The sequence below is a fragment of the Ciconia boyciana genome, chromosome 1, assembly GCF_034638445.1.
Source record: "Ciconia boyciana chromosome 1, ASM3463844v1, whole genome shotgun sequence".
In the NCBI taxonomy this organism is placed as follows: domain Eukaryota; kingdom Metazoa; phylum Chordata; class Aves; order Ciconiiformes; family Ciconiidae; genus Ciconia; species Ciconia boyciana.
The window spans coordinates 93,315,530-93,341,547 of NC_132934.1; the positions used below are offsets into that span (position 1 = coordinate 93,315,530).

The 26,018-nt window shown below is 53.0% G+C and overlaps 1 protein-coding gene across 7 annotated transcripts in view; it reads right to left on the minus strand.

The window, feature by feature from the left end:
- Positions 1 to 374: 374 nt before the first annotated feature.
- BOC (BOC cell adhesion associated, oncogene regulated) overlaps positions 375 to 26,018 on the minus strand; it is a 56,380-nt gene continuing 30,736 nt past the window's right edge. Inside the window, exons 2-19 of one of the 7 annotated variants that reach the window (XM_072882525.1) lie at positions 25,447 to 25,620; positions 24,775 to 25,053; positions 16,219 to 16,365; positions 15,483 to 15,626; positions 14,759 to 15,052; positions 13,670 to 13,942; positions 12,667 to 12,965; positions 9,698 to 9,857; positions 8,647 to 8,757; positions 7,204 to 7,410; positions 6,206 to 6,387; positions 4,961 to 5,066; positions 4,647 to 4,769; positions 3,780 to 4,001; positions 3,151 to 3,377; positions 2,476 to 2,555; positions 1,667 to 1,860; positions 375 to 1,083 (exon numbers count right to left, since the gene is read on the minus strand). In XM_072882525.1, coding sequence (XP_072738626.1) covers positions 899 to 1,083; positions 1,667 to 1,860; positions 2,476 to 2,555; positions 3,151 to 3,377; positions 3,780 to 4,001; positions 4,647 to 4,769; positions 4,961 to 5,066; positions 6,206 to 6,387; positions 7,204 to 7,410; positions 8,647 to 8,757; positions 9,698 to 9,857; positions 12,667 to 12,965; positions 13,670 to 13,942; positions 14,759 to 15,052; positions 15,483 to 15,626; positions 16,219 to 16,365; positions 24,775 to 25,053; positions 25,447 to 25,531 — 3,318 coding nt within the window. In that variant the 5' untranslated portion in view covers positions 25,532 to 25,620 and the 3' untranslated portion in view covers positions 375 to 898. The other 6 variants (XM_072882509.1, XM_072882517.1, XM_072882500.1 and 3 more) reach the window with 6 other exon arrangements.

Consider the following 26,018-nt stretch of genomic DNA (forward strand, 5'->3'; position numbering starts at 1 on the left):
ATCCACAGGCCTGGATGCTGAAAGCTTTTGAAGCTGGAAAACCACAGGATGGGGGGTGGGGGATAAGGAAACAAAATTTGCAGAGATTGGGGTGTCCATCTACCCCTCTCCCTCCCCATCACCAAACTCATGCAGCTGTTCTTGGAGATAGATAAATGAGAATTTCCTCTAGCTGTGCTTCTCACTAGAAGTTTATGTCACTTAACTGGCACAGGTAGTGACTGTCCCTCTTCTCCTGAGCTCAGCATTGAGAAGACTCACATGGGTGGCTACTTGGAAAACTGTAACTGCAGGAAATCGTTACCTTTCCCCAGGTGTCCTGCAAGTAAAAAAGAGTAGGTTCATTCTGTGGGAGGATTTAGCATACAGCCAGACACAGAAAAGACTAAAGCCTTTATTTTAGATGTTAAAGCGTGGGTTTGTCTTTACAGATATGCAGCTGCAGATGGCGTGTAGGTGAAGGGTTGTTTAAGTTGATTAGGCAGAGTGCATAACTCCAGTCCATTCACAGGAGCGTGTTCCTGGGACACACCTTCCTTTGGGGGAGAGGAAAAGACCTTTTCGACAGCGTTATCTTTCATGAAGCCCTCGCTGCAAGAGGGTTCTAGATCTTGGTGGTGGCAGCTCTGTTTGGACCCATGTCCTGCAACGTCTCTTGTGCTGCTGTTTCAATCTTGTGCTCTGATGAACAGCCTGGTGTCATAGATAGCTGCTGCCTTGTTTCTTGGGCCCTCCTGCGACCTTGCTGAGGATGCCTTCTGTCTCCATAGCATTGTAAAAGGCACATATACATCTATATACAAGTGCATAAATATATAAATAGGGGTGTTATACAAAAATAAATACCCATTCTCTTTTTCTCTTTGGAGTAAGTCTTTTGCAAAAGGCAGCTTGGTCCCTAGCTAGTAGGAGAATGAGTCTCTAAGGGCCTCAGTGGTGGCAGGCTGCTGTTCAGATGTCGTGGTAGGTCCTGACCCAAAGATGTGATCACTGGATTCTGGGGATGGAGATCTCCTCTGGACTGGCAGCAATCTAGTCTTTCTACCTCTTCAACTGGCACGAGGCCTAGGCAGCAAGGGCTTCCTGAAAGGGAAAGGAGCAAGAAACGATTACAAGGCATACAGAAATAAGAGATGCTGTGGTAGCTTTCTAGTCAACAGTCCACTTTATGAGGATAGGTACTCTCATCAAAGAGGAAGAACTGCATTCTGAAAGTCCTGACTGCATGGGAATTTGATCCTACGCTTGCACACAAAAAGCTCGATCCACACTACAGGGGTGGATCAATGGATCAGGTCCTAGGGAGGTGGATTCACATAATTTTTCAGGGACCTTGCTGTTTTACTGGCGGTCTGGAAAATGCAAAATTAAGAAGGACTAAAGGACAGTGTCTCTGCAACTGGAGGTGGGCATGTGCCCTTCTAGCAGCATACAGCCCCAGCTTTTGGAGAAATGAGAAATGTGTGCTATAAAACTGAGGCAATTTACAGTCCCCACCTGCTAGTGTGGCCTTTCCATGCTGTTGTTCTATGCAGTGTTAAAACTGTTCCTGCACTGCAGAAGTGAGCATGAACAGAGCCATCAAAGGCTCTACAGTGAGATTTCCCTTCAAGTTCAGCCTAAAACAATGAGATGAAGCAAGCACTGAGTTTTCCAGACCACTGACCTTGGTGGAACAGAGGATCCCGTCGACCATCCAGGCTAGGGCCTCCTACTTTGCTGCTCATCACTGGATGATGGAGGCCAACAAAGTGCTCTTGAAGGTGAGGACAGTCATCTTGTGGCTGAAGAAGCTGGTGAGTGGAGTCATCTGGGAGACTGTAGAGGAAAGAGCTGTCTTCTGTTCTTGAGTTGGGCAATCTGGGGAAGCAGACCAAAGAGGTTTAGCACTATTAACAGAGCCTTCCTCCTTGAAAGATACGACCTATCTAACATCTCAACCAGCTGCATCAATGCAATGACACAGAGCATTCCTAAATGAGGGGAAGAGCAGAAATTGGGATGTGCTTGTGGGATGGGAATGAGGTGATGAGACCTGGTATCCACGATTCAACATCTAGTGAGTGCCTCCCAGGGAGCATGGGAATAATGACTTGATGCCTGAACAGCAAGACATGAAGCACCTGCAATTGGACCCTGGCCAGATTCTGGGGCAGCTGTTTATCACCATCCAGTCACAGATGTTAGCTTCTCTCATCGTTCTTTTCAGTCTCCCAGTTAGGAGCAGGGGGAGGAAAAGAGGGCAGGGGGAAGTCTTGGCCATCTCTACAATTAAATTATCCCTCCCTCAAACCATAAGAGGAATGAGCTGTACGAAGAGAATTTAGACCAAGAAGGCCTAGTGCTGGAGCATGGATTTGTTTCCCAAGTGAATTGGGATAGATGGGAGCATGGTGAGGGCGAGCTTTTTGAGCAGGTACTCTTACGGGTCCCGCTGGATTGTTCCACCCTCCCCCTCCACAAGCCAGGACTAACCTGGAGGGCTGGTAGTCTTGCTGGGCATTCCCGTTTTGCAGCACTCTCGCCTGCAGCAAGGCGTTGGTCTCCTCATGTGACTGGAAGGAGAGAGAGGGATTCTCAGCAGAGCAACGCCACACAGCAGCATTAAGAGGCAGGTGTTGATCTAGGAGCCAGAGCCATGGGGCAGACTGGTGAAGCTCTTATGACAGAAGGCAGAGAAAGCTGAAACCGCTTCTTTTGCTACAGAGGACAGAGTGGAACTGAGCACTGAAAAACTCACTTCACGCTTACTGCTGAATCAATGGGGCATGATAACCAGTTTATAGTCTCAGCTGTGGCACTGCCTTGGCCTGTGTTACTATTTACACACAGTTGAGGAACATTGTCAGTCCCTGTGAGCTTTGCTCAGGAGAAAGAGGAACCGTTCCCTTAAGAGTAGCCTTTGCTCACTGCCTCCTCCACACTTAGAGCCACTGCCCCAAGAAACCACCTCTTCACCAGGGTTTTGGAGACCATCCTGTTCCTCCCCTGTCTCAGACTCCACTGCAAAGGGGAAATCTCTTTTAAGAAGCCAGTCTTGCCACTTCCATGTGCTGCAAAGGGTGCCATGCATGTCTGGAGAAGCCCTCTCACTGCAACCACAACCACAGCTCATGTCAAACCAACTGTTAACCACAGGTGCGGACATACCTGTGGCACTTCATCTGGACTGTAATCTCGGGGCTTGGTGTTTGCATAGCCCACTCCTGCAGTAGGGCAGATGCCATTCAGATGTGCTCCGTTGGCATAGGGCTGCCCGTTAACATAGGGATGTCCATTGGCACGAGGAGCAGAGATGCCCCTCAGAGGCACCATGGTGTACTGGCAGGACGATACCAGCAGCCCAGCTCCTGGGAAGCCCATGTCGATGGTTTGCTCTGCAGAGGGAAGAAAGAGAAAATCTGAGGCCAAAAGCAGGGATAAAGTTGAGCTTCTTGAAGCTCAGCAGGGATAATGTTAGGCTGTCCTATCAGGCAGCTGTTTTGGCACCCAAAGCACCCTTGGAGACAAATGGTGGAAAGGGGCCCTACATGAAGGAAAAGGGAGTGCCCCTTTCCACCTGCTCTAGTCCCAGGGTTCCTTCTCAGCAAGGTAAGCAGGACAAGGGACAAACGGTGGCCTTTGTCTTTATCGGGTTCCACAGGACATTTCGGATTTGCCCTTTGCCCACCCTCTCCTTGCTTCCCAGAATGTGCAGCCCTCACATTTTGGGTGTTTGACCCAACTACCCACAGGGCAGAGCGTATCTTGTAAATCAGGCCTCAAGAAAGAACCCTTACTCTGCTTGGACCAGGCTCTCCAAAGGCAAAAGGGGATGAAGGCCACGATGAGGAGTACGATAGAGCCCAGCACGACGCCTACAATCAAGTATGGCAAGTCACTGGAACGGGCCACCATGGCTCCTGTCCCCAGGCCACTGTGCCCACCACTGAGTGGGGGATGCTGCTGGGGGGGCACTGTTGAGGGTGGAAGACGACCTGGCAGACCAAGAGACTTCCGAGCTGTGAAGGGAAGAGAGAGAGAGAGTATTAGACACAGACATGGTGGGTGGAAGAGCAACACACTCCAGGATGTCTGCACTGCTATGGAGTGGACAGACTTCTACAGTGGCTTTAAAGAAGTGCTCCTGGATGCCAGAGAATTTCCTAGACTGATGCATATTGCAGTACAGACAAGTCCTTTGTGCTTGGCTTACAGATCTGCCAGGCTCTTGCGCTGCTAACGCAAAAGGAAAGAGGAAAATAGCTTCTCCAAAACATGCACTTGGACTTAATGCTGTTCCTCTCATGACAGTGCAGATGCTTGGAAGACAACATGGGACCTGCTTGTAACCAAACACAGGAGTTTGGAACAGCAAGGGAAAGTTAGCCCTTCTGGTTCTAGTCACCACCTATGTGACACTTAGGAAAACAAAAGGTAACTACTCCTCTGAGGGAAATGGTGATGGACTCTGCACAAGGGATCCGAGTACTGGTATGGGTATATACACATAGTGAGCAACAGCATCAACAAACCTATGCTTCTCTTCTCCCCAGTGCTGCCTCCATCTCCTTGCCTGAGCCTGGATGACGCACTATCAGGCAGGGTTGATACCTGCCTTGCTGTGCTGGGCTCCACTCCCAGAGGTGCCCTGTGAAGCTGGTTACCTTTGGTTTCACAGATCATCACGTTGCTGAACTCGCTTTCACCACCCTCGTTGAAGCACTGCATCTTAATGTCATATGAGGTCTCTGGCTGCAGGTGGCTGATGGAGTGCCAGTACCGATCTCCTGAGGAGGGAACACACACACAGTGCTATTAGCTTCCTCAGGGAACACGCAGCCAGCCCCGCTCTGCAGCAGTGCTAGGTAAAGCAGGCCTGGACAGCAGCAGCCTTGTGCCTTTTGTGCACAGGGCTCCTTCTGGCCAAGTACTCTTCCAGGAGGAACTAACAGCTGGGACCAGTCTCCCACTATCCTACCTTCCACCACGTCCTTCTTGTAGTCGCTGTCGTTGTCGCTGTCAGTGGGGCGGTAGTAGATATAAAAACCATGGATGGGAGTGTTGTTGTTGCTGGCTGGGATATACTGCAGAGAATGGGAGGAAGAGCAGAAATTAGGAGAGATGTCTGTGCTCCATATTGTACCTATTGTGAGGAGCAGTGGGGATAAAAGGGATAGGACAGGAGGAAGACCCAGCAGAGGGATCTTCCTTGTGTTGCCACTGGTTTGCACAGTAAAGGCTTCCTTCCAAGAGCTTGGTGCTGTTGTATACTCTCACACCTCGCTTCTCTCAGGTAACAGACAAGCCATGAGTCTGGTCCTGTCACCCCAAGCATCCAGCACTCTGCTCCCTCCCAGGAGCCACAGCCAATGCTTCAGGGAAAAAATTCCTCAGCAACAGTGACTCAGCTGGGCAAGGACAAGCACACTTTCACCTTGATTCCAATAGGCTCATGGCTTCCAGACAAACTACATCTTGCCACAAACTGGTGAATACAGGACTCTCCTGTTTCTGAAGACAGCTCTGTTCCTCCCCCACCGAGGGCAGTACTCTCCCAGCTCTATCTGTTTTTGCTGTCTTTCACCCAGTATTTTATCAGCTACTGTTTGTGTTTAAATGAACAGCAGTGCCCATCCTGCCCTGTAGCAATTTCTGGCTAGAAGTAGCTGGGAGAGAAGAGGGCAATGCATCCCTCTAAATAAGCGCTAAGCTGTTGGAAACACTTGCATCTGGGCTTGTGATCCAAAAGATCCTGCCCACTCCTAAAAATCCTCTGGGGTGGACTGCTGTAAATTATTATCAGCACTTGGGACTGCTACCCAGCAAGTGAGAGTGAAGGACGTATCTGCTGGAAACTACTGGGACAGACAGAGGTGCTAATGGATTCCAGGAATTTGGCCAGGAGAGCAAGCAGCTGCCCCGTGCGTTGTTGAACTGTGCTTGTTGAACAAAATGGTCAAGACCCTGAGGTTATCCGCTGAAATGCCTCCTGTGTACAACGTTGGATTCAGATGAAAAGGGTTTCCTAGGCTCTCTGACTTCCCCCACTTCTATGTGGCCCAAGCCCAGTCCTCCTTTGCTGGAGGGAGCTATTGGATCCCAGATCTATTTGTGCTGGTGACAGGCTCCAGTGTGGTAACCTGGAAAATGTGTAAGCTGGGCAAGTGGCACCCACGCACCTGCTTCCTGCACATTCAGAGATCTCTGCCCCTACAAACCTTACCATCCACTTCAGCATGATGGTGGTCTCATTGATGGCATCTGTGAAGGTGATGTACGGCCCGGCCACAGGGCGCTCATAGACTCGGTTGCTGTACCCAGACACCACATATGGCCGAGATGCCGCACTGGGCTCGCTCTCTCCCAGGATGTTCAGTGCCCGGACACGGAATTTATAGGATGTGCCTAAGGGAAAAATGGGAAATAAAAAACTTGCAGAGACTGGCGTCTTCCAAGACTTCTACTGTCAGCACAGGCCTGACTGTGGAGAGGGGCTACACCTTCTCCAGAAGGCAGAGAGCCTACAGAGAGGTTTTGATCGAAGTACAAACACCGAATGGCCAGATTTCAGCCATGTGCTAGATGGAGCCTGCTTTTATTTGCCTTCCCCAATTCCCATCTGGATGGTCAGAAGCAGTTCTGAAAGGTGTGTGGGTGGATTCAGAGATGCCTGAAAGGATGGCCTGACCCAAAAGCAGGTATGGGAAGGCGTCCTTCCTCTACTACATGGAAATTAAGTACACAAACATCAGTTAAAAGCAAAAAGCCTAAATAATTTTTACCCAAACATTGTTTTACTAGTTTTTAAGTTGGGGTAGATATGTTGCCCTTTTAAGCTGTCCAGCTCAGTGATGCCGTCTGTTCTCATGTGAAGTGCAATGGGAATTGTGTGCCCATCTATCTTGCCTGTGGCTAAGGAAAGTTCTGTCCTGTCTAGTAAATGGCAAAACCAAATGCCTTTAGTAACTATATCCTGTAATGCAGAAAAGCATGCGCAAGCCTCCCTCAGGGAGGTCAAATCTATGCTGGTCTTTGCAGCTGGAGAAATTGGAGAAGCATCTGCAGCTTTTCCCCATGCATGTAAGGCTGGAGCTGGGGAGGCTTTGTTTTGCTCGCACATGCTGGGGCTAAGCATGACATGACAGATGGCTAACCATCCTACAGGGACTGCACAGCTTTCCTACAGACCTCCAGGAAGGAGGGAGGAGAACACCTGCCTACCTTTCTCCAGGCCTGGGATTTCCACAGAGAGGCGAGAGGGAGGAATGTCACTGGTGGCCAGGACCCAGTCTCCCAGCTTCTTCAATTTCTTATATTCCACACGGAAAGACTGGATGGGGAACCCGCCATTCCCACGGGGGATCCAGGTCACGTACACAGATGTCTCTGATGCCATGGAGATGGTTGGACGGTCTGGTGCCTCTGGAGCTGCAAGAGGCACAGAAGGACATCAGGACATGAAACACATTCCTCTTGCTCTGTCTGGAGGATCCTGTAGCTCAGAGGTATGCGGGTGAAGGACTACCTGCATTGCACCCACCCATATACTCTTTAAGGCCTGAATGCTCTCTTCCTTCTGCCTCTTCGTTAGAGCTGGCACCCCCAAATCCTCACTCCTTTCAGTTTGTGCCCTGCAAACACCTTTTAGTCCTGCTTGCGTCTTGCTCCTTCTCCACTCCCAATTCAAGTAGGATGCGACAAGGTTTGAGGTGTGTACACCCATCATGGGAGGGAGAGCAGCGAGAGCTGTGGATGCAGGGCTGGAGATAGAGCAAAAGGCCTGGCTGATGTGGAAGCAGTGAGCAGGGGGAGACTGACGCTGGGGACAGACAAGTGTAGGAGATGAAAACAGGAGAGACTGAGAAGAACCAGCTGAGGAGGAAATAGGGAAAAGTTTTGAACTGTAGAAATGTAATTTGATAAGAAAACAATCAAAAGATGGGAGGGAAAGAGGTGAAGGGAGCTGTGGAGATGAAAGAAAAGGCAACACATGAATGAGTGTGGGGGACTGAACGTGGGAACTTCAGAGAAAGGATAAGGATTGATGGAGAGAATTTCACAGAAAGGATAATGGCACTGGTGAATAATAGTAATGGCAGACACAAGGTGGGAAACAATGAATTCGATTTACCAGTAAGGAACTGATGTTTCTCCAGTGCAGCAAAATACCCAAACGGAGCACCCTCCACCCCTAGAACGGGCACTAACCGCCCCTTGTCAGGGCTTGGCTGCGAGAGGAGGATGCCAGGACCTGCAGGGACTTAGTTCCCCTTTCTCCCTCGCATTCTCCCAGCACCCGCTGGTGCACGGCAGCTTGTTGGTCCTGCGCACCACACATTCACAGACTCCACAACAGGGCTTTCTGAACCCTCCATGTGAAACTCGGCAGGAGACAGAGGGCTTCTGACAAGCCCTTGCATTAACAGTGGGGACAGGCAGTGGGATCAGCCTGCTCTCCTAAGACAGACTGCCTGCCAAGTGCAGTAGCAGGGGTGTCCAAGAAGGACCTCTCCTTGTCAGCAGCTAGAGGCCACTCATCCAGCTTTGCACAATCTTGCTTTACCCAGCGGAGACTTCAACCCCAGCACGTCCTGGCCACTGCCACCCACAAGAGATCCAGAACCCCTTGCCCTCCCTCTTTGCCCAGTTCAGGGAGAGCCTTACGGGACAGACGGCTGTTGTCGGACTGGTTACTGCTCTGAGTGCTTGTGCCTGGGTCATCCCTCTGGATTTGCTGCTCTTTGCTGGCAACAATCTCTGGTTTTGGGCGCCGGCCTGTGCAGAAGGGAGAGGTGGCATCAGAGTTAATGGAGACGTGTTAATGGAGAGTTAATCAATCAGACATGGAGACGCGGCTCAGAGTTAATTTTTGCTGTGATGAGCAAAGAAAATATTCCCAGCCACGATGCCAAGGTAAGTATTCTCTGGACTCAAACAGCCCTAGGGGTTCAAAGCACTCAACCTGCAGGCAAGAACTAAAGCTAAAGCGGCAGATTTGTTAAACTGTTAATAGGTCCCCCTCATATTTAATTTTCTAAAACTTTTAATTGGTTTTCTTGAAATGGTGCTAGATTTCTGCCTGAGAAGGTAGTAATTAGCACAAGACGGGGGCCTGAGGGGAGATGTGAGCAAGCCCACCGCCATGGGGAACGTTGCTACAAAGGGAATGCCATTCCCCACACCTGCTGGAGACATGAAAAGCAGCCAGGGGGCAGGGAGACTTAGCGTAGACATTTGGAACATCCTTTTAGTGGCAAAGACAGCTCAGCACCAAGCAGACTGCGTGGGAAGGCTTGGAGTTTCCTTTAGGGCAGGACAAGCTTTTCAGGACAGATTAGACAAACACCTGTTGGGAACAACCCCCACAGGCTGATCCTGTCTCCAGGCAGAGGATGGATCAAATGACCTCCTGACATCCCCGCCAGACCTATTTTCTATGGTTCTGCAGGTGTCCAGCTGCGACACCGAGGGAAGAAGGGACTTACTCCAACCCAGGCAGAGGGGAAGACCTGACTTTCCCCATCCCATTTCAATCCCATCCTCCCCTTTCCCTTCTGACAGAGTTGCTCTAAGCTGAGGGCAGATGGGTTTCCAGAGCAGAAACAGCCCCTTTGTCCTAAGGCTGGTGCCTGTGCCTCAGGGCTGGCGTAGGACATCTCGGAGGGGCCCTCCCCTGACTCAGAGCAAAACACCCAGGGAAAGGTTTGACCTTTACCAGTCCGGAAGGTCACCATGGCCGTCTGTCCCTCGCCGGCACAGTTGTGAGCGGCCATCTCCACCTCATAGAGGCTCCCAGGGTCCAGCCTGGTGAGGGTCAGGCGGTGCTGCGAGGCTGGGACATCCCTCACTGCCCAGCTGTCCGAGGCATTGGTGACCTGCTGAGAGACCAACGCAGGCGTTGCAAAGCTGGGGGCAAGCTGGGCTTCTTGCCTGCACCGAGCTCAGAAACTTTCATGACAGGTTGTGTATCAACCAGGGCTACCTTCCCTGCCCGGAGGCCAGTTCCCTGTCTGCAAAGGAGGGAGATGTTTCCAGCCTGATTTTGCAAAGCTGAAGGATTCAGGTATAAGCAGGACAAGTCACCAAGCACCAGGGTGTTTTCTTGACCCCAGAGGTTCGCTCAGCCCCGTTCTGTCCGCTGGTCCCCTCTGACACCACTGCCCCTCAACGTGTGTAAAGCTCTGGAGCAGGTGTGCCCAACAAAAGGCAACATTAGCCAGAGACTCGAGCTGCTTTAGGAGCCAAATCTCTCCTGCAGCCCAGCTGCTGAGCTGCTCATTTAGATGCTGGCCATCTCCATGGGATGAGGTACCCAGACACCACATTGGTCATCTGGACCTAAATCATTTGACTAACCGCTTTTTATCCAGTTTTATCCAGCCTCACCGCTAGCACCTTCTGGATGAAATGAGGAACCGTAATGTTTGAGACAGGTTTCTGCAGGGAAAAGACCGTGTATGGCCATGGCCCCCAGAAAGGCTTGGAAACACAGTTCGTTTTTTGGTGATGCCATGATGCCCCATGCGGAGGGGGAGGGAAGGTGGGACCTTCCTCCTTCTCCCCAGCTGCAAGGATAATATTTTTGCAGGCAAATAGGCAGGACACTGAAGTGACCCGGTGCTGAAAGGAGCATTAGCAATGCAGGCAATGCAACAAAACGGAAATGCCAGGACTCTGCTGTATCATTCATCTTCTCCAAGCGTTTGACACTGACTGATTAATGCCTGCCTCGTTTTATTTTTATTCCTGAGCCCATAGAGTTGTGAGGCCAGGGAGGGGAGCCCTAAAGACTGCTTTCCTAAAGACTGCTTTTCCTAATGCTTTCCTAATATCCAGGAAAGAAAAAGAGAAATTCTTAAGAAACAAAGATAATGGCTGCGTGGCATCTGACTGCTTATGGGCTGCTGAGACTGTAGGGGCAGCGTAAGAGCAGGGGAAAAGAGACATCCGCAGATATTTTCCAGAGGAGAAGCAGACCCTTGCCCAGTACAAATGTAAGCCTCCTGTCAGTAGGTTTTACTTTCCTTATAGCCATCTTTCACACAAAGAGCCTTTTCTTTTGTTGCTGAATTGATTCCTTCCCTCTCTGCACACATGCTTTTCCAGTCAGGGATGTCAAAACCAGATCATTATATAACTTGATCCTAAGGATCTCTGATAGAAAGAGACTCTTTCTAAACAAGTTTAAGGGTTATTGGGACTAATTCCTTTCCACACAATCCTTAAGCATCCTAAGAAAAGAGACTCCAGCTGAGAATTTGGACTACACTGAAAACATATTACTGCAAACTGCAGTGACCCACGGTGACCTCCACTGCCCTACAGCCCCTTCCAGGTGAAGCGCTGAAAAACAAAATATCGACAAACTCCAGCCTGCAAGTTAAGATCGCATGCAGAAGTGGTAGTTACATGATACACCATTGGGGGACAAATCTCTTCTTGGCAGACAACCAGAGCCAATAGTCTGGAGAGGCTTTTGGCATCTTTTGTTTTTTATTTAAGCTTTTACTATTGTATTCTTGTGTTGGCATCTTCTGCCTTTGTTTTGAAGGGCTCTTTAAAGAGATGGTTAGCTGAAACTCTCAGCTTAAGTTTTGTTTAGAAAGAAATCAAGGATGTGTAGGGATTATAACAGCCTCCTATTATACCATATTTTCACAAAATCAAACAATTGTAGGAAAATAGATACATATATTCACATATAATTGAAAACGGTGCCTTGCAGTGGCTGGGAATCCAAAACATGTGAGATCTGGAATGTACTCAAACCCCAAAGCAAAACCTGCCTCTCTACTGCAACTCCCTGCCTACACAAAGGAAATACAAGCAGCAAACAGATAAATTCAAGCCCCTTTTTTCCCACTTATCCCCAGCAAAATGGGATGAGATGCTCTCAAAGCAGAATTTTTACCTCAACAATGCTTTGCTATTTAGAGAAACTGCTGGGCTAGTTTCTCTAAAGAAACTGCTTTAGCAGAGAAACTGCTACAGCTCTGCCTGCACTCTGCCCGTGGTGCTGAGAAGCACTGCAGAGGGCAGGAGCCTGTGGGTTCAAGCAGGGCTCGGCAGCGTGCTGTGTGCTCACACTGTGCCACCAGCCAGGAGACGTGCTCAACAGGGCACTGCCTTTCAGCTTCCAGAATAAAACTGGTGGCTGAGGACCTTCCCAGAGGATTTAGCATGGCTGTGACAGCTCTCTGCCTGCTCCTCACAGTCACTGAGTGTGGGTGCTTCAGCGCTGCCGAGCAGGGCAAGTACATGCAGCAGAGAGAGGCTGCTGCTCTGTGTCCTGCAGCCCAAGCCTTTCAAGGCAGAGGTGTCCCTGAAGACAAAAGCATTACAGAGCAGGTCACTGTGCAATCTGCCCTCAGGACTTCCTACTTGTGTAAGCACACAACTGGGAATTGGAAGCTCTTCAGACTGGAAATAGATGTGTGTGCATACGCCCTCTGCGTACTTAGGCAGATGGGCACCACTATGGGCTCTTCTTGGACAGCTCAGCAAACCTCCTCAGCAGGCTGAGGCTGCAGCTGAGGAGGTCCCACCAACCAGCACCACCAGTGAGCGATGGGCGCCCCTGCCCCAACGCACCTGCTCACGAGGTGTGAAAACGTGCAGTGAGGCCACCAGCCTGCCTGTGGAATGGCGCAGAGGAAAGATGGGAGCAGGGCGAAACAGCGATACCTTGCGATGCTTCACCACGTAATAGAGGATGGGGGCTCTGCTGTCAGGCCGGGGTCTCCACACCAGATCGTAGCTGTCTGTCTTGGATGTCCGGGGAGAACTGAGGATGATGGGGGCCTCGGCTGGAGACACCAGCTCCCTGTTGGCTGCACACTGTGGAGATGCTGCCAGCGGGGTCGTCCCAGGCTTTAGCAGTCCAGCTTTATCCAGGGGCAGCTTTAAGGCACTGTCCCTGGAAGGCGGTGTTGGAGGCTGAGCCGAGCCCAGCTGGGCATCTGGCCCAGGGTTGAGTGTAGCTCCTGAAAGACAAGGTGTCGAGGCAGGGTAAATGCCCATCCCAGTCTGCAGTGAAGGCAGAGCTATGAGCCTCTTGAACCGCTCAGAAGACCGGCGCTAAAGACCCATTGCAGCACAGGTACCTTAGAGGTATCAGGTCTCAGGCGGTGCTGCCTGCTGTGCCACTCAAGAAGGTGTTGGCAACAATCTCTCCCTCTCCCGCTATAAACCTAACACACCTCACCGGGGCCTCTCTGAGAACAGGCCTTGGCCACATGGGGCTTCTTCCCTCGCTGAAGCCCCTCTTACCCTGGATAAGTTCAGCAGGGTCCAAGGAAGCAAGTGGTACCTGTCTTACCCCAGGTGAATCCACCCACATCAGTGTTTATGCTCTTGCTCAGTGCAAGCTCAGAGGCAGAGCTGACTATGCCATGGGGTAAGGCACTACACCCAGACGTCCTATGCCTCTCATGTAGAGATAGCTCAAGTATGCACACATAGCACTGCACTTAGAAGCAAAACTGCTACCATCTGTTTCTACAGGGAGATACAGAGATCCCAGTCAAAAAAGCACTCAAAGTGTAGGGTAAAAGGGAGGGAAGAGCAAGGCAGCTCAAACACAAGCTGGAGGGTTACACACCAACTTTATTCTTCTGCTCCCCCTGCTCTTTCCCTGTGTGTTGGGCTCTGGGATTGAACAGTCACAAGCTTGGAGAGAGGGACTTACCTGGCTGGGCTGTCCTCAGTTGCACCATGGCTTGCGCGCTGCCGACCTCGTTCTCCGCCATGCACTGGTATATGCCGTCATCCTCGGGCCCCACGCTGACCAGCCGCAGCGCCCTGCGGGAGAGCCGGAGCCGGTGGCTGGCGGAGAGGGGGACGGCATTGCGCAGCCACATGACGGAGGGCTGGGGGTTCCCTCGCACCTCGCAGGTGAACTTGGCGCTCTGGCCCCAGGGAATGATCTGCTGGGACAGCTCCATGGTGACCTCCGGGGGCTCTGTGCAGGGAAAAAACATGGCTGCCGAGAGCCACTTGGCAGGGAGTATGGCATGGTCATGGCTTTGCACTTCCCTCTCTGGCAGGGACAAGGGCAGAGTGATGGATCCTTACCCCACCCTCAAGTCCCACTCCCTTAGTGGGGGCCCACGGGGGTCTGCTTCATTGTGCCTCCCCTTCAGCATCCACATGAACTGCAAGGAGAAGTGGGCCAAGGCCCTCTCAGATGACAGCAGCCACCTACAAGTCCCATTTTTCTGAGCTGAAATGCTACTCTGCAAAGATTGCGCTTGTGCCAAAACACCACCAGCACCTGGATGAAATGCGATCCAATAAAGCATAGGCTTAGTCTCCCTAATACTTGTGAGAAGGGGAAGGATGCATGGTGGAAATATCTAAGGTGTAGTACCCCTTACGTTTCCCACCCCATAGAGAGCTTCCCTACAGAACAGAGCAAAAAGCAAGTAACTGATGTCTTTCCTATGCCAATGTCAAATATGTCTAAGAAGCAGCCAGTCCTCCACTAGAGCGTGGAGAGTTAGCGCAAACCCAGTGCCACAAATGACAAGAGAAGAGCTTCCGCAGGTGAAGGGAGGATCCATCATCTCCAGCTCATGGTGGGAGCCAGGAAGGAGGAGCTACCACCCTCAAGGAAGAATTCATCCCATCTCCCAGAAACTGGAACCGCAAGCAGGGGTTTGCCTTACATTGTGATTTGTCCAGGGAGAGCAAGAGTACAGCAGCACTAGTATTTTCCCCTGAAAGCACTGGAGAAAGTCCAAGCCCTTCCTGAAACAAGGGCTACAGCAGCACTCACCGAACACCTGCACGTTGTAGAAGATGAACGCGGCTCCAGCCTCCCCAACCCCATTGTCAGCCGTGCAGCTGTAGGTCCCCGAGTCCTCCTCACTCGTGGGGTCAATCAGGAGGTTGCTGAGCAGGAAGCGTGTCTTGTTGTACGCGGAGACACTGGAGCCGTCTTTGGCCCAGGTGACCCGCGGTGGGGGGATCCCACTGGCCACACACTCCAGGATGAGGCTTTGGCCCTTGGTGACAATGATGGTCTGAGCTTCGGGTGGGTAGATTATCCGGGCTGCCTCCGCTGTGGAGCCTGGTGAGGAGAGGAGGAGGAAGGAGGTGGGTGGGAAGGAAGGTGGCCAGTTGGAAAGCGCCCTGTGCAGAGTGCAGGTAGGCGTAATGGTAGGGCTAGTGCTGCTCCCCTGCGCTGTGGTAGATAAACGGCAAAGCAGGGCAAGAGGGTCATTCCTTAAAGGATGCATGCATACAGCAAGAGGTCTTGCCAAAGGGCTAAGGGCCTTTGCTCACCCATCACCAAGAACAACTCCTGAGGAGGTACGGCAATCCCAGGGTTGCACACACATACCCCAGGAGCAGACCTTGGGGCCTTCTGCTGCTGGAAAGGAGTTTTCCCAGCAACTGATATCGGTTCACATGGAAAACCAGCTGCAATAGCACTGGTACATGATCCCAGGGCTGGAAGTGCTACGGAGAAGATGTGCAGTGAAGGGAGAGCAGCTTACGTCTCACACGGAGCCTCTCGCTGGAGACCGAGGTTTTCACCTCCTGCGTCACGGGGTTGTAGGCAGCACATTTATAAGTTCCCTCATCCTCTTGGCTGGCATTGACGATCTGAAGGTTCCCGGATGGCATGATAAGGTAATTGTCTGTAGGGAGAGAAGAGGAGGTGGACACATGGTTATAAAACATGTCTCCCATCTGGAAGAAATGCAGTGCTCTGGAGCAAAGGTGGGCAAGTGGGAAGGGAAAAAACACCACGATAACACTGACAGCACTGAAATGACCCCTTTTGGTTCAAGTATCAGGGAAGCAATGATGCAATGGTGGGAGGAACAGAGCCTTAGGTGAAGCTAGCTTGTCACAAGTACAGGCTGGAGTGAAGCTGCAAAATTCAGATCCAAATTTTAAAAATTTCCCCAAATTCAAAAGTTGCATTTATCCACACTGGGTTAAAGGAGCACTTCACGGACATATGGAGATGCCCAATGAAGAGCAACGTGGTGCATCACCTAGTTCTACTTTCTTTCCTTTTCCACAGCTGGTGTTACACATGGCTCCCTAGTGCCAGGCAGCGGAGACATCAGGGAGACCTGGCAGAGACCCTAAACTAACCTGTGCTCAGACCGGCGGCGAAGGGACAACAAGGAGGCAGCAGGCAGAGAAAGCTACTGCTGGTAGGGAAGGGTAAAACAGGGTCCTGGGAGGGGACCTAGCAGGACAAACCTCTATGGCACTCACCTCGGGAGGCCTCTAGCCACTCCTGCTTCACGCTGTAGCGGACCTGAGCCTTGGGGTGACTTTCGGGCAGGTCGCAGGCGATCACAGCTGTGTTCCCTTCATCCACCTCGATCACATGCTGGCCATCGAACTTGAAATCTTTGAGATCTGCAGAGAGAGTGAATGACAGGGCATCTCAGTGGCTGGCTCAGCATCCTGGTGTCAGCTCATCCTCTCCCTGCGGACCCGGGGCTGTTTCATGGCGGTGCCAGCAGAGGACTGCTCTGTCCCCAGCAGCTAGGGAAACTGGCCTGGTTTCAGAGCTTTATTTTTTTTCTCCTCCTCCTTCCTACAAAATGGATAACTTAGAACACAGCTTCTGGAGAAACCGCCTGCTCCACAGCTGAGAAACTGGGTGTGAAAAATCCTGGCCTGAGAGTAAAAAATGAGCCAACTTACTGCAACACTGAAGGGCAGCCAAAAATGGTCCTTCTGCCGCCTGCTATTTCAAACACGGCTGCCGTCCTGCTATCAAGAAGCTAACTTTGTAGTCATAACTCAGGGAGCCCAGCCTACTTCAAGGGTACACAGATGCCGACGGACACAGTGAGAGAAGGTGTGTGAGCACTGGATGCTCCCAAAGCTGCCCTGAGCAATCAGTGTCTCCGCTCCGGGCACTCTTGCTCCCATCAAATATCTCACAGCCAAAGGCTGGTTAACCACGAGGCTTTGCATGTGCCCAAGCAGTGCCCACGCCCCAGTTCAAAGAACAGGGACTTGCAAGGAAAAGCAGCTCTTCTACATAGCACAGCTGCCCCTTCCCTGAAGCAGCCGTGAAAACACCTCATCCCAGCACGTGTCCCCCTGCGGGGCTGTGACAGGGGTTGCTCCCCCGGCGGGGCTGATGCAGGCAGCAGGAGCGGAAGCACAGGGGCGGGGGGGAAGGGGCACTTGACTTTTTGTTTTCTTTTCCCTGTTTTTCAAAGCAGGAGCAGAGGACTGAGGTGAAACCCCGCAGATCTGGCAGGGCAGGGAGTAAGCCATCCTGGCCCCGCCAAGCTTCCCGGAGATGAAACCGGTCCCCTCTCTCCCTGGGCACAATGGCAAATCTTTCTGGGGCGCTGCAAGCCCAAAGTTTGTCTCAGTCAGCCTGTGCTGAGAGGGAGAGGGTTTTGTGCCAGGAAAAAAGTCCCGCACGTGCATTTTTACAGTGCTGTGCACCAGCCCAGGCGACCACTAGCGACAACTGCACGTCCCACAGCTGGTCACAAGTCACGTTGTCACATCAAGGCTCAAGCCGCCACATCTTTCCCGGGACCCGGCACTAACACACATCTCCCGAGCAGCACGCCGCTAAACCCGGACGAGACCGCACTCCCTTTTCAAAACCCCACGCTAAGGCAGCGTGTTGCATCCCTCGCCATGGGACAGTGCGGCCACGCGCTGTCAGCAGCTCCCTCGCCCCTCAAAACCCATCCCGGGACGTGGTGCCCGCAACCTCGGGCAGTTTGGAGAGCCGGGGGGAAGCAGGAGGGCTGGCGGCGGGCAGACGGCAGGCAGCCTCCCTTGGCAGCCCCGGCCGGCAGAAAAATGTGTTTTTGTTCTCTGGGAAATGCAGCAGCTCTCCAAGAGCAAAAGACAACTCTGGCTCCAAGCTTCTCCCACCCACAGTCATGGAAAAGTGACATGAAATTTCTCAAGCAGACTTTCTGATTAAAGCAAGATCCTTTATGGAGTTTAAATAAAAACCAGCTCTCTTGGCAAGGCGGCGAGAAAGCCTCCCCGAGCGCGGTGTGGAGGGGCTGCCGGGCGGCTGCCGGGGGAGCCAGCGTTCCCGGGCCCAGATCTGAGGGAAAGGGAGGAGGTTGAAAAGAAAAGGGGAGGTTTTGCAATGTCATAAAAATGATTTGCAGTGAACATGCTTAATACTTCTGGAATTTCTTGGCATCGTTCAATTAAAAAAAATAATAATAAAAAGAAGGAATACGGGTGAACTTCAGAAATGTGATTAATCCTTTAAGACAAGCCGAGGAGGGGAGCCATGTTTCCACTGGGTATTAAAGCCAGATGAAGGTTAACTCTTAACTTGTGAAAAGCTGGCAGCGCCTTGCGCTCCTCCAACAACGAAAGTTACTGCTGGGGAGGGGAAGGGTGCTGGATATTTTCTCCTCTTTGCTTTTTATATTTGATCAAGGAATAAAATAGTAAGAGCCACAGAAATGGAAAGAGGTGGAGAAGAGGCAAGAGCCCAGTGTCTGCCTGCCCACATCATGCATATTTCTCTGATCAACAAAATATAAACGAGCATCAGGAAAATTAATGTGCGCCTTGGTGGTCTGGATTCATCACAGCCAAATTAAGATTTCAGAGCCAAGGCATAGGCTCCAGCAATGCTGGCAGGGATCTGCACACACACACACGCACAGACCCCGAAGAGGAGAAGGGGCCCAGGAGCCCGGAGGAAGAGCAGACCCACGGTCCCAGCACAGCGGAGCCCACCAGGGAGCACCACACTCTTGGAGATGGAAAATGATGTTCCCTGTGCCGGGGGACCCCTGGGACAATCTTGTGCTGGGCAGATGTGAGGGTGCCTCATGTGCAGCCCCCCAGACAGCAGCTCAGCCCACTGCTCTCACAGCTGTGAGTGCTCCAGCCCCACGGAGGGGAGTGGGACCTCCGGCTCTTCCTGCCTTCCCCTCCCAGCCTGGCCACAGGGGACGAGGGGCAAAGCTGTGGAAGAGGGGGAAAGGACAGAGGAAAGGGATTCTGCGGTGGCTGGGGGAGCAAGAACTGGGTGCCACCGGGGAAGTGGAGCGAAACCGGCAGGGGAGAGGGGAAAGACATCAGGTGGACACCGGGACAAACTATTTTCCAATATGCAAGTGGACGAGCTTCCTGCCAAACTACTCCCCTAAATTCCTGCTCCCCCACAGCGAACAAGACTGTTTTATTTGCCAGTGGGTTTTGGCCATGGGCGGTCTCAACCGCCCTGCTCCCCGCTGGTACGGGCACATACAGCTGTCCATTAATGCTGATGGGTCGGCTGGAGCTGGCAAGGGGTGGTTGGCGGCACCGCCGGCCCCGTGGTGGGGGCAATCCTTGTGCGTGGGACGAGCCCCTCCCTTCGCACATCCCTTTGCACTTGGCCCCAGCGCAGCAAAACAGAGGCTGCCATGCTGGGCTAGAACACACAGTTTCACCCTGGGGGCTTCAAATGAGCCCCCCCTGCGATGTGGGGAGCCATGCATGCCTCCCCCCACCAGGCAGTGCAGGGAGGGGTGGAGAAGTGGGTCAGCGCCGGAGGGGATGCAGCGCACGCCCCTTCGGCTGCCCAGCCAGCAGCAGCTGTGCCCCATGTCTAACATGCAATTTGCACCCCAGGTCTAACTCCCGCCGCAGCTGGGAGAAACCACATCCCCTCTCCCCTGGCTGGGTTTTCCTTTTTATATGGCAGCGCCCGACATGCTAGCCCATGTCCTTGTCCTTAAAAGACACGCTTGATCACAGGGAAGCAGCAAGTCCTCATCCACCAGCCACCGGCCAGGAGGTGCTGCAGACAGACAGACAGAGCACTGCCAACCCAGCCGTGCTGGGATAACAGGGCTTATTTTTTTCCCTTTTTTTTTCCTTTTTTGTTTAGAAGAGAGTGCAACCAAAGGCCATTGCTTGTGTCCATCTGCGCCCTGCTCCGAGGCACGATGGGGCGAGCTGGGGTGCGGGAAGGGTCAGCCCTGCAGCAAGCTGCGCCGCTGTCATCGGGGAGGGAAACCAGCTGAATCCCAGGGCTGGGGGCCAAGCAACGAGGCTGCCGAGACAGACCAGATTAAATGAATGGGAGACCATAAATAACTTCAGAGAAGAAGCAGTAGTAAATAAAATGCCGGCCCTCAAGGTGAAAGTCCTCACCGCTGTAGGGGAGGGTGAGAGAAGGAAGGGAGGGACCCCGAGAAGGGGAATGGGCAGGGACAGGAGCCCCCCAGCCTGGGGGCAGGCATCTTCCACTAATCCCCTCTCGGCTGTCAGAGCAGCCTGGGATTATGGCTCTTGCTGCCTGTCCAGTCAGCACCGCAGGAGCCTGGGCACCGGTGCTGTCACCACCAGCCCCCTCCCGCCTCGCTGGGACAGACGCAGCCCCCCAGCCTCCCGCCTGCTCATGCACCCCCACGCGGATCCCCCCCGCCGTGCCCCAGCCCCACTCCCCCACGTCGCCGTGGGCCCGTCGCACAGCCCTCGTGCCACAGCTCCGCCAGCTCAAGAAACACCACCTGTGTTTTCCTTCTCTCCCCTCCTCACGCCACCTCTGCCCCTGGGGCCAGAGCCCCCCGTGCCTGCTCAGCAAATGCTTTTCCAGCACGAAGCCGCCCCCTTCCCTCCCTCCCTCCCACCATCGCCTCCGGGGAGCTGTCAGAGGAGAGGCCCAGCCGGAGGAAAATGAATGGGGCTGTCTTCAGAAAGCAGCTGCAAATTCCTGGGGGATGCCCAGCCCGACCCGGCGCAGGGTCACTGCCCAGGAGCGCTGCGCGTTGAGGCCCAGCTTCCCCCACGTGCTGCTGCAAAGCCGAGGGCTGCCCTCGCCGGCGGCGCCAACGGAGGGCCGTGGGGCAGTGAGCCTCCCTTGTCCCACAGCGTCCACGGGACACAGGTGCCCCGCACTCCTCTCGTCCCTGGCCATGGGGGTACACTGGAACAGGTGGAGTCCCCGTGCTGCACCCCTCATCTATTTTGTTGTTTTGTTTTTAAATGTGATACCTATCCAGGTCAGGCTGGCTGTTGTGCTCACTGTGCTGCTTTTCCATGCACACAGCTGAACGCTGGGAGTTGCATGGCTTTCACCACCTCTGCGTGCCGGCTTTGCTCCAGCCCGGCACTTCAGCTGCCTTGTGAGCTCCACCAAGGAGTCTCGACCTCCTAAGCCTTTTGCTGTTGCAGGACCAGCCCACAGCGCCATGTTCGTGCCCCTGGTGGATTTATCCGGCCCCACCAGAGCCCACTGCAGCCATACCTTTTCCATACAGCACCTCCACCCAGGAGAGGGGCTGGAGCAGGGCTTCTAGCATGATGGCAAATTTGCCACCTGCAAGTGGGCAGAGAAACTACCTGTCTCTTTCTTGCAGCTCTCAGCCATATGAAGGCTTAGAACCTGGCTCGGAAAACCAGGAATACCCCTGTCCCATCCATTCAAGCTGTCCCGGACTCCAGCCCATCACTGCCGGGCCGAAGGGCTGCCTCGGGGCCATGCGGAGCTGATCTTGTGCAGCACGCCAGGCCAGCAGTGATCAGCAGGTATCTGTCTGCACCGATGTGCCATGGACTGCCAAGGTTGAGTGTGGGATCATGGAGCACCAGGTCGGCTCTAACTGGACTCAAAAGTGCCCAAGTAATGCCTGAAGTGGTCCTCCTTTTGTTGCTTTAAGAAATCTTCCCCTTTCTGCAAATCCCTCCTCCCTCCACCCCTCAGCTATACAATAGCTATTTTATCTCTGCTGGAGGAATTAAATGCTGGTTTCAACCAGCCCTCTGAGCCAGGGAGAGCAGAGATGGACTCGGCGTTGCTGTGCCACAGATGGGAGAACGAGGTATTGGTCCCAAGGCTACGTCGTGGCTGCCAGCACAGCAGCGATGGTTATCTGTTTGCTGACTGTCAGCAAAGCACAAGGAGGCCCTGAGGGACTGGGCATGCACAGCCTGCAGCACTGGGAGGGTGTTTCCTCCAAAGGAGGAGGAGAGAAAGGAGTGGAAATAGCCTAAAAGTTGGCCAGATGATGTTACCTACACCCCTCGAAACCTAGCAAGACACTTTTTCCAATGACTCCAGGTCCTCTTCCAAAATAAACCTAAAACCTTGAAAATATTTCCACCCTGCCCCGCCCTGCTGCTTTCATTCACTTTCTAGTTTCACTCTCCCCCTGGCCCCCCAAAATAATTTTTGGATGGGGCTAAGACTTTCAGAGGGTTTTCTTTCAGCCCAGCAGGTGATCTGGAAGAGATGTATCAACTGCAGTGCTGACCTGCCAGGGGCTTCCCTCTCCACCGCCAGGACCATGGTCCCCACTAAACCAGCTGAGAGCAAGGCCCGTAGAGGAGGTCTGGAGCAGAAGTGAGAGCCCATGGCACATCTGCTACCATAGCTTTCAAACTCAGTCCCACCACAGATCTGTGCCTTCTGTTATTTCAGACTATTGCAAAGCCACTGTTGCAAGCAGCCTCCAGCTCACAAACACGAAACTCGTCATTTGAACCCCTCCAGAAGGTTTCCCTCCTACACCTTCAGCCCCACGGTCTTTCCTGGGCTGCCCTCTGTCTCTCTTCACTCGTTGACTGCCAAGTCTTCCCCACCTGGGGGCTCTTTATTGCCCAAGGCCGTCCAGGTGTGTGGGACATGGCCTCTGCCACCCCCAACTCCCCCTGAGGACAAGGGACAGCAGCACAGGGATGCTCCACGATGGATTAGTTGCTTGTTCATCCAATTTCTGGCTCCAGTTTTGTGCGCTCCACTGAATGGTGCTCCTGACCACCCCTCAGCAGTAGTGCCTTTGCCATGGCAGGGACCGCAGCAATGGGCAAGTCCCTCTCTTTTGCACCCCCTTCCCCAGCTGCAATCCGGTAGACGAAGGTGATTTGGCTCCAGAGAGGGCTAACGGACTACTCAGTTGTGGCTTTGATTTGTCCTGACGGACACGGTGGGACCTTCTGGTGCTCTAGGACCTGTCTCCCATCCACCACTGATGCTAGACCAAAGCAGACAGATAGGTCAAACAGCCATGCTTTATCCCAGGAGACAGAGCTGGTGGTGGTGGGTTGGGGTGAGGGGAAAAAAAGAAAAAGGTATCAGCCTAAGAAGGAACCGATCAGGCTGAGGAGCTGTGCACACCCTGCTCTCCTAAATGCAAACCATGCCTTTGGTAATCCCATCCACCTCTCCCCTCCTCTCCTTCCCTCTATCAGGCCACCAGCGCACACAGCCCCCTTTCTGCTCTGGAATGTGTTCTCCGAAACTTAATCTCGGCACGGGGCTCAGGCCAAATCCCCTGACAGATTCGGCCCCGTGACAACCCCCTCCCACCCCGCTTCAGAGCTCAGCAACCCTTGCTTTCTTTTGCCTCCTCCTCCCACCCAGCCTGGCCTAAACATTCAACTCCTGATTAATTTATCAGTGACAAGCCAATAGCTCTTGGCTTTAAAGCAAAGCCAGCCCCCACGTTGCACAAACATCTTCGCTTCTTCATTTTCTTAAGACTTAGCCCCAAACTCCCCCTTGCTGGGATGATGGAGCCCTCTCCACGCCTGGGGACTGTCACTGCCAGGGGATGGTGGTCTCCTCTGCACGCACTTCCTCCACCAAAAACTGCACGGGTCTCTGAGAAGATCAGACTCTCCATTGCCTAAACACGGGTGGTCCACACAGAACCCCCCCATCTCCAAGCAGGTGTGGGCTGCCCTTTCTCAGATGCATCCAAATACAGCACTTTCTTACGTTTGAGCATAACATCTGGCCAAAACCAGGTGCCCATAAGAGAAGTTCCCCGCTCTAAGACACTCCCTCCCATGCACACACATCTCCTTGGTCTGCTGCCAATGGCAGAGGGCAGCAGTGAGGAGCACGTAAGCTCAGAGATAGGAGCAAAGTCCCTCGCTCAGAGCTGTGGCTCAGAAACAAGGTGGTTCTTTGCTTCCATGCCACTGCCACCTCGTAGGAAGAGGACAAAGCCCTGGAAAGGGGGAGCACACCCTCCCAGGACCAACGGCAGTGGTAATGAATACAGCCTCCTGCCCCTTAAAGACAAAAACCTTGTTACGAGTGCTTTTAGATACTCTGCTCTCCTGTAGCTGCCTCCTTCCAACTTCTTCGCCTGCCTTACCAAATGAGGACAGTGCAGCCTCTGCCTTCAACATCTCCATGCAATCATTCTCCCACACCTTGCCTTTTGGCAAGGATCTTCCCAATGGCGCACAAAGGGCCGCTTAATGCAGGTGCTCAGGAGTGCCTCCTCACCACAACCAGACCAACCTTTCCTTACTGTGGGCGTGGGGGCTGGTACTTTGGTTATGATGAACCCAGGTGCAACACAAAAAAGTGCAGGACCCACCACAGCATGAGCAGGGCAAAGGACTTCACTTGCTGTGGGTAAAGAAGGCAGCAAAACTTAGCACACACTGACCCAGCACTGGCGACAGCCCCACAGCAGCCTAGGCAGCGGTTTGGCCATCAGCACCAGCAGGTACTTTTCGGTAACCTTGAGGTTACCAAGAAGTCAGCAACCAGATGGGGCAACATGACAGCCAGCAAACCAACCGTGCACACAAACCCCATCGCTCAGTATTTCCTGCTCTTTGTGGTCTTGCAGTAACTGTCACTGCAGGACAGGTCTGCAGCCTACCATGCAGGAGGACTGCCTGGGTCATGGCTGGGCCACAACAGGACAGCCAGTCCAGGATCAAAAATGCTACAAAGTGGCCTAAGCCAAAGGAGCCCTCCCTTGATGCCCGCGTGAACAAATGAGTGTGGATGAGCCTCTCAAGATGCATGAGTGATGGCCTGAGAAATGCAGGGGATGGCAGAGGACGAAAGTTACTCACTAGCTAATGTGACCACTGCGGGGACACTGGCTATGACTCCTTCAGGCACACGAGCAATGCACTGGTATCGCCCCACGGTGTGGTTGTTGAGAGCTGTGATGACGAGTTTCCCTCGCTCGATGTGGATACCCAGCACCTTGTCTGATCCAGCCAGCTCCTTCCCGTTCAGTCTCCAGGTGAGGTTAACTCTGGGGGGGTCCACCACACACCCCAGGCTGACTGGGGCCCCAAGCTTTTGGACAATGGAGGCAGGTTGTACTGTGACCTGCAGAGATTCACCTGCACAGAGGGAAAAAATGGGAATAAGAAAGCTCTGTGAGACTCAGCAAAAGAAAGGACAGAGGAAAAAACTGCAGTGCTGGTACATTTTGCATTCCCCATCGCTTCCGCTTGTGCCGCTCCCCACCTTCCCCTTAGCTCCCCACACACCCACTCTAGTGCGTTGAGATGCACACCAGCCCCATTTCTTCTTGGCACCACTAGACAAAGATGTCCAACTCCGACTGTACCCGTTACCCTTTGGTGGAGTGTTTGAACCTAGATCTTTGGTCAAGGCTATTGAGGAAGAAGTGGAGAGAGAAAACCACTCTGTGCTTGAGGCATGGCTATGCTAACCAGCATCAAGGCAAAACATAAACGAAATGGAACAAATGGGTAAGAACAGAAACTCACTCAGTCTGGCAAAGCAGCTAGCGGCTGCAAGGATGAGGCAAGGGATGGGGGACATGGGTCTCTTCTTTCCACGTGTCATTGCCATCCCATGCGGTGTGTCCTGGTGCAGAGGCACCCAGGGAAGGATCCCATAAGCTGCCTCAGGGAATGCAGTGGAGGTGCGGCAGCGGATTCCTGCGGATGACAAGAGACACGACGGATGAAACCCTCAGAATTCCCTCTGCTTTCCAGCCCTGCCTAGCTTCTCTACCAACATCCCTAAACTCCCAGGGATTCACTGAGCCGGCGGCCTGAGCAGGCTACAGACACTGATGCAAGCACTGTTTTTCTCCAGCCTCTCCCCCAAGCATGGTCGTGAGTGTCCCAAGACATCCCATCCTCAGCCCTCGGTACAAATCTACATGTGTGCACACAGACACATAACACTCACTCCCCTTCCCCATTTCAGATTTGGCGCAGTGAACACCTGTACTGTGCCAGCAATGCACACCAGGCAATTTTCAGGAGCAAAACACAAACATTTCCAACACAGTGTCTCTGGAGATATTCGCCAAGCGTTGCTGCCACTTCTT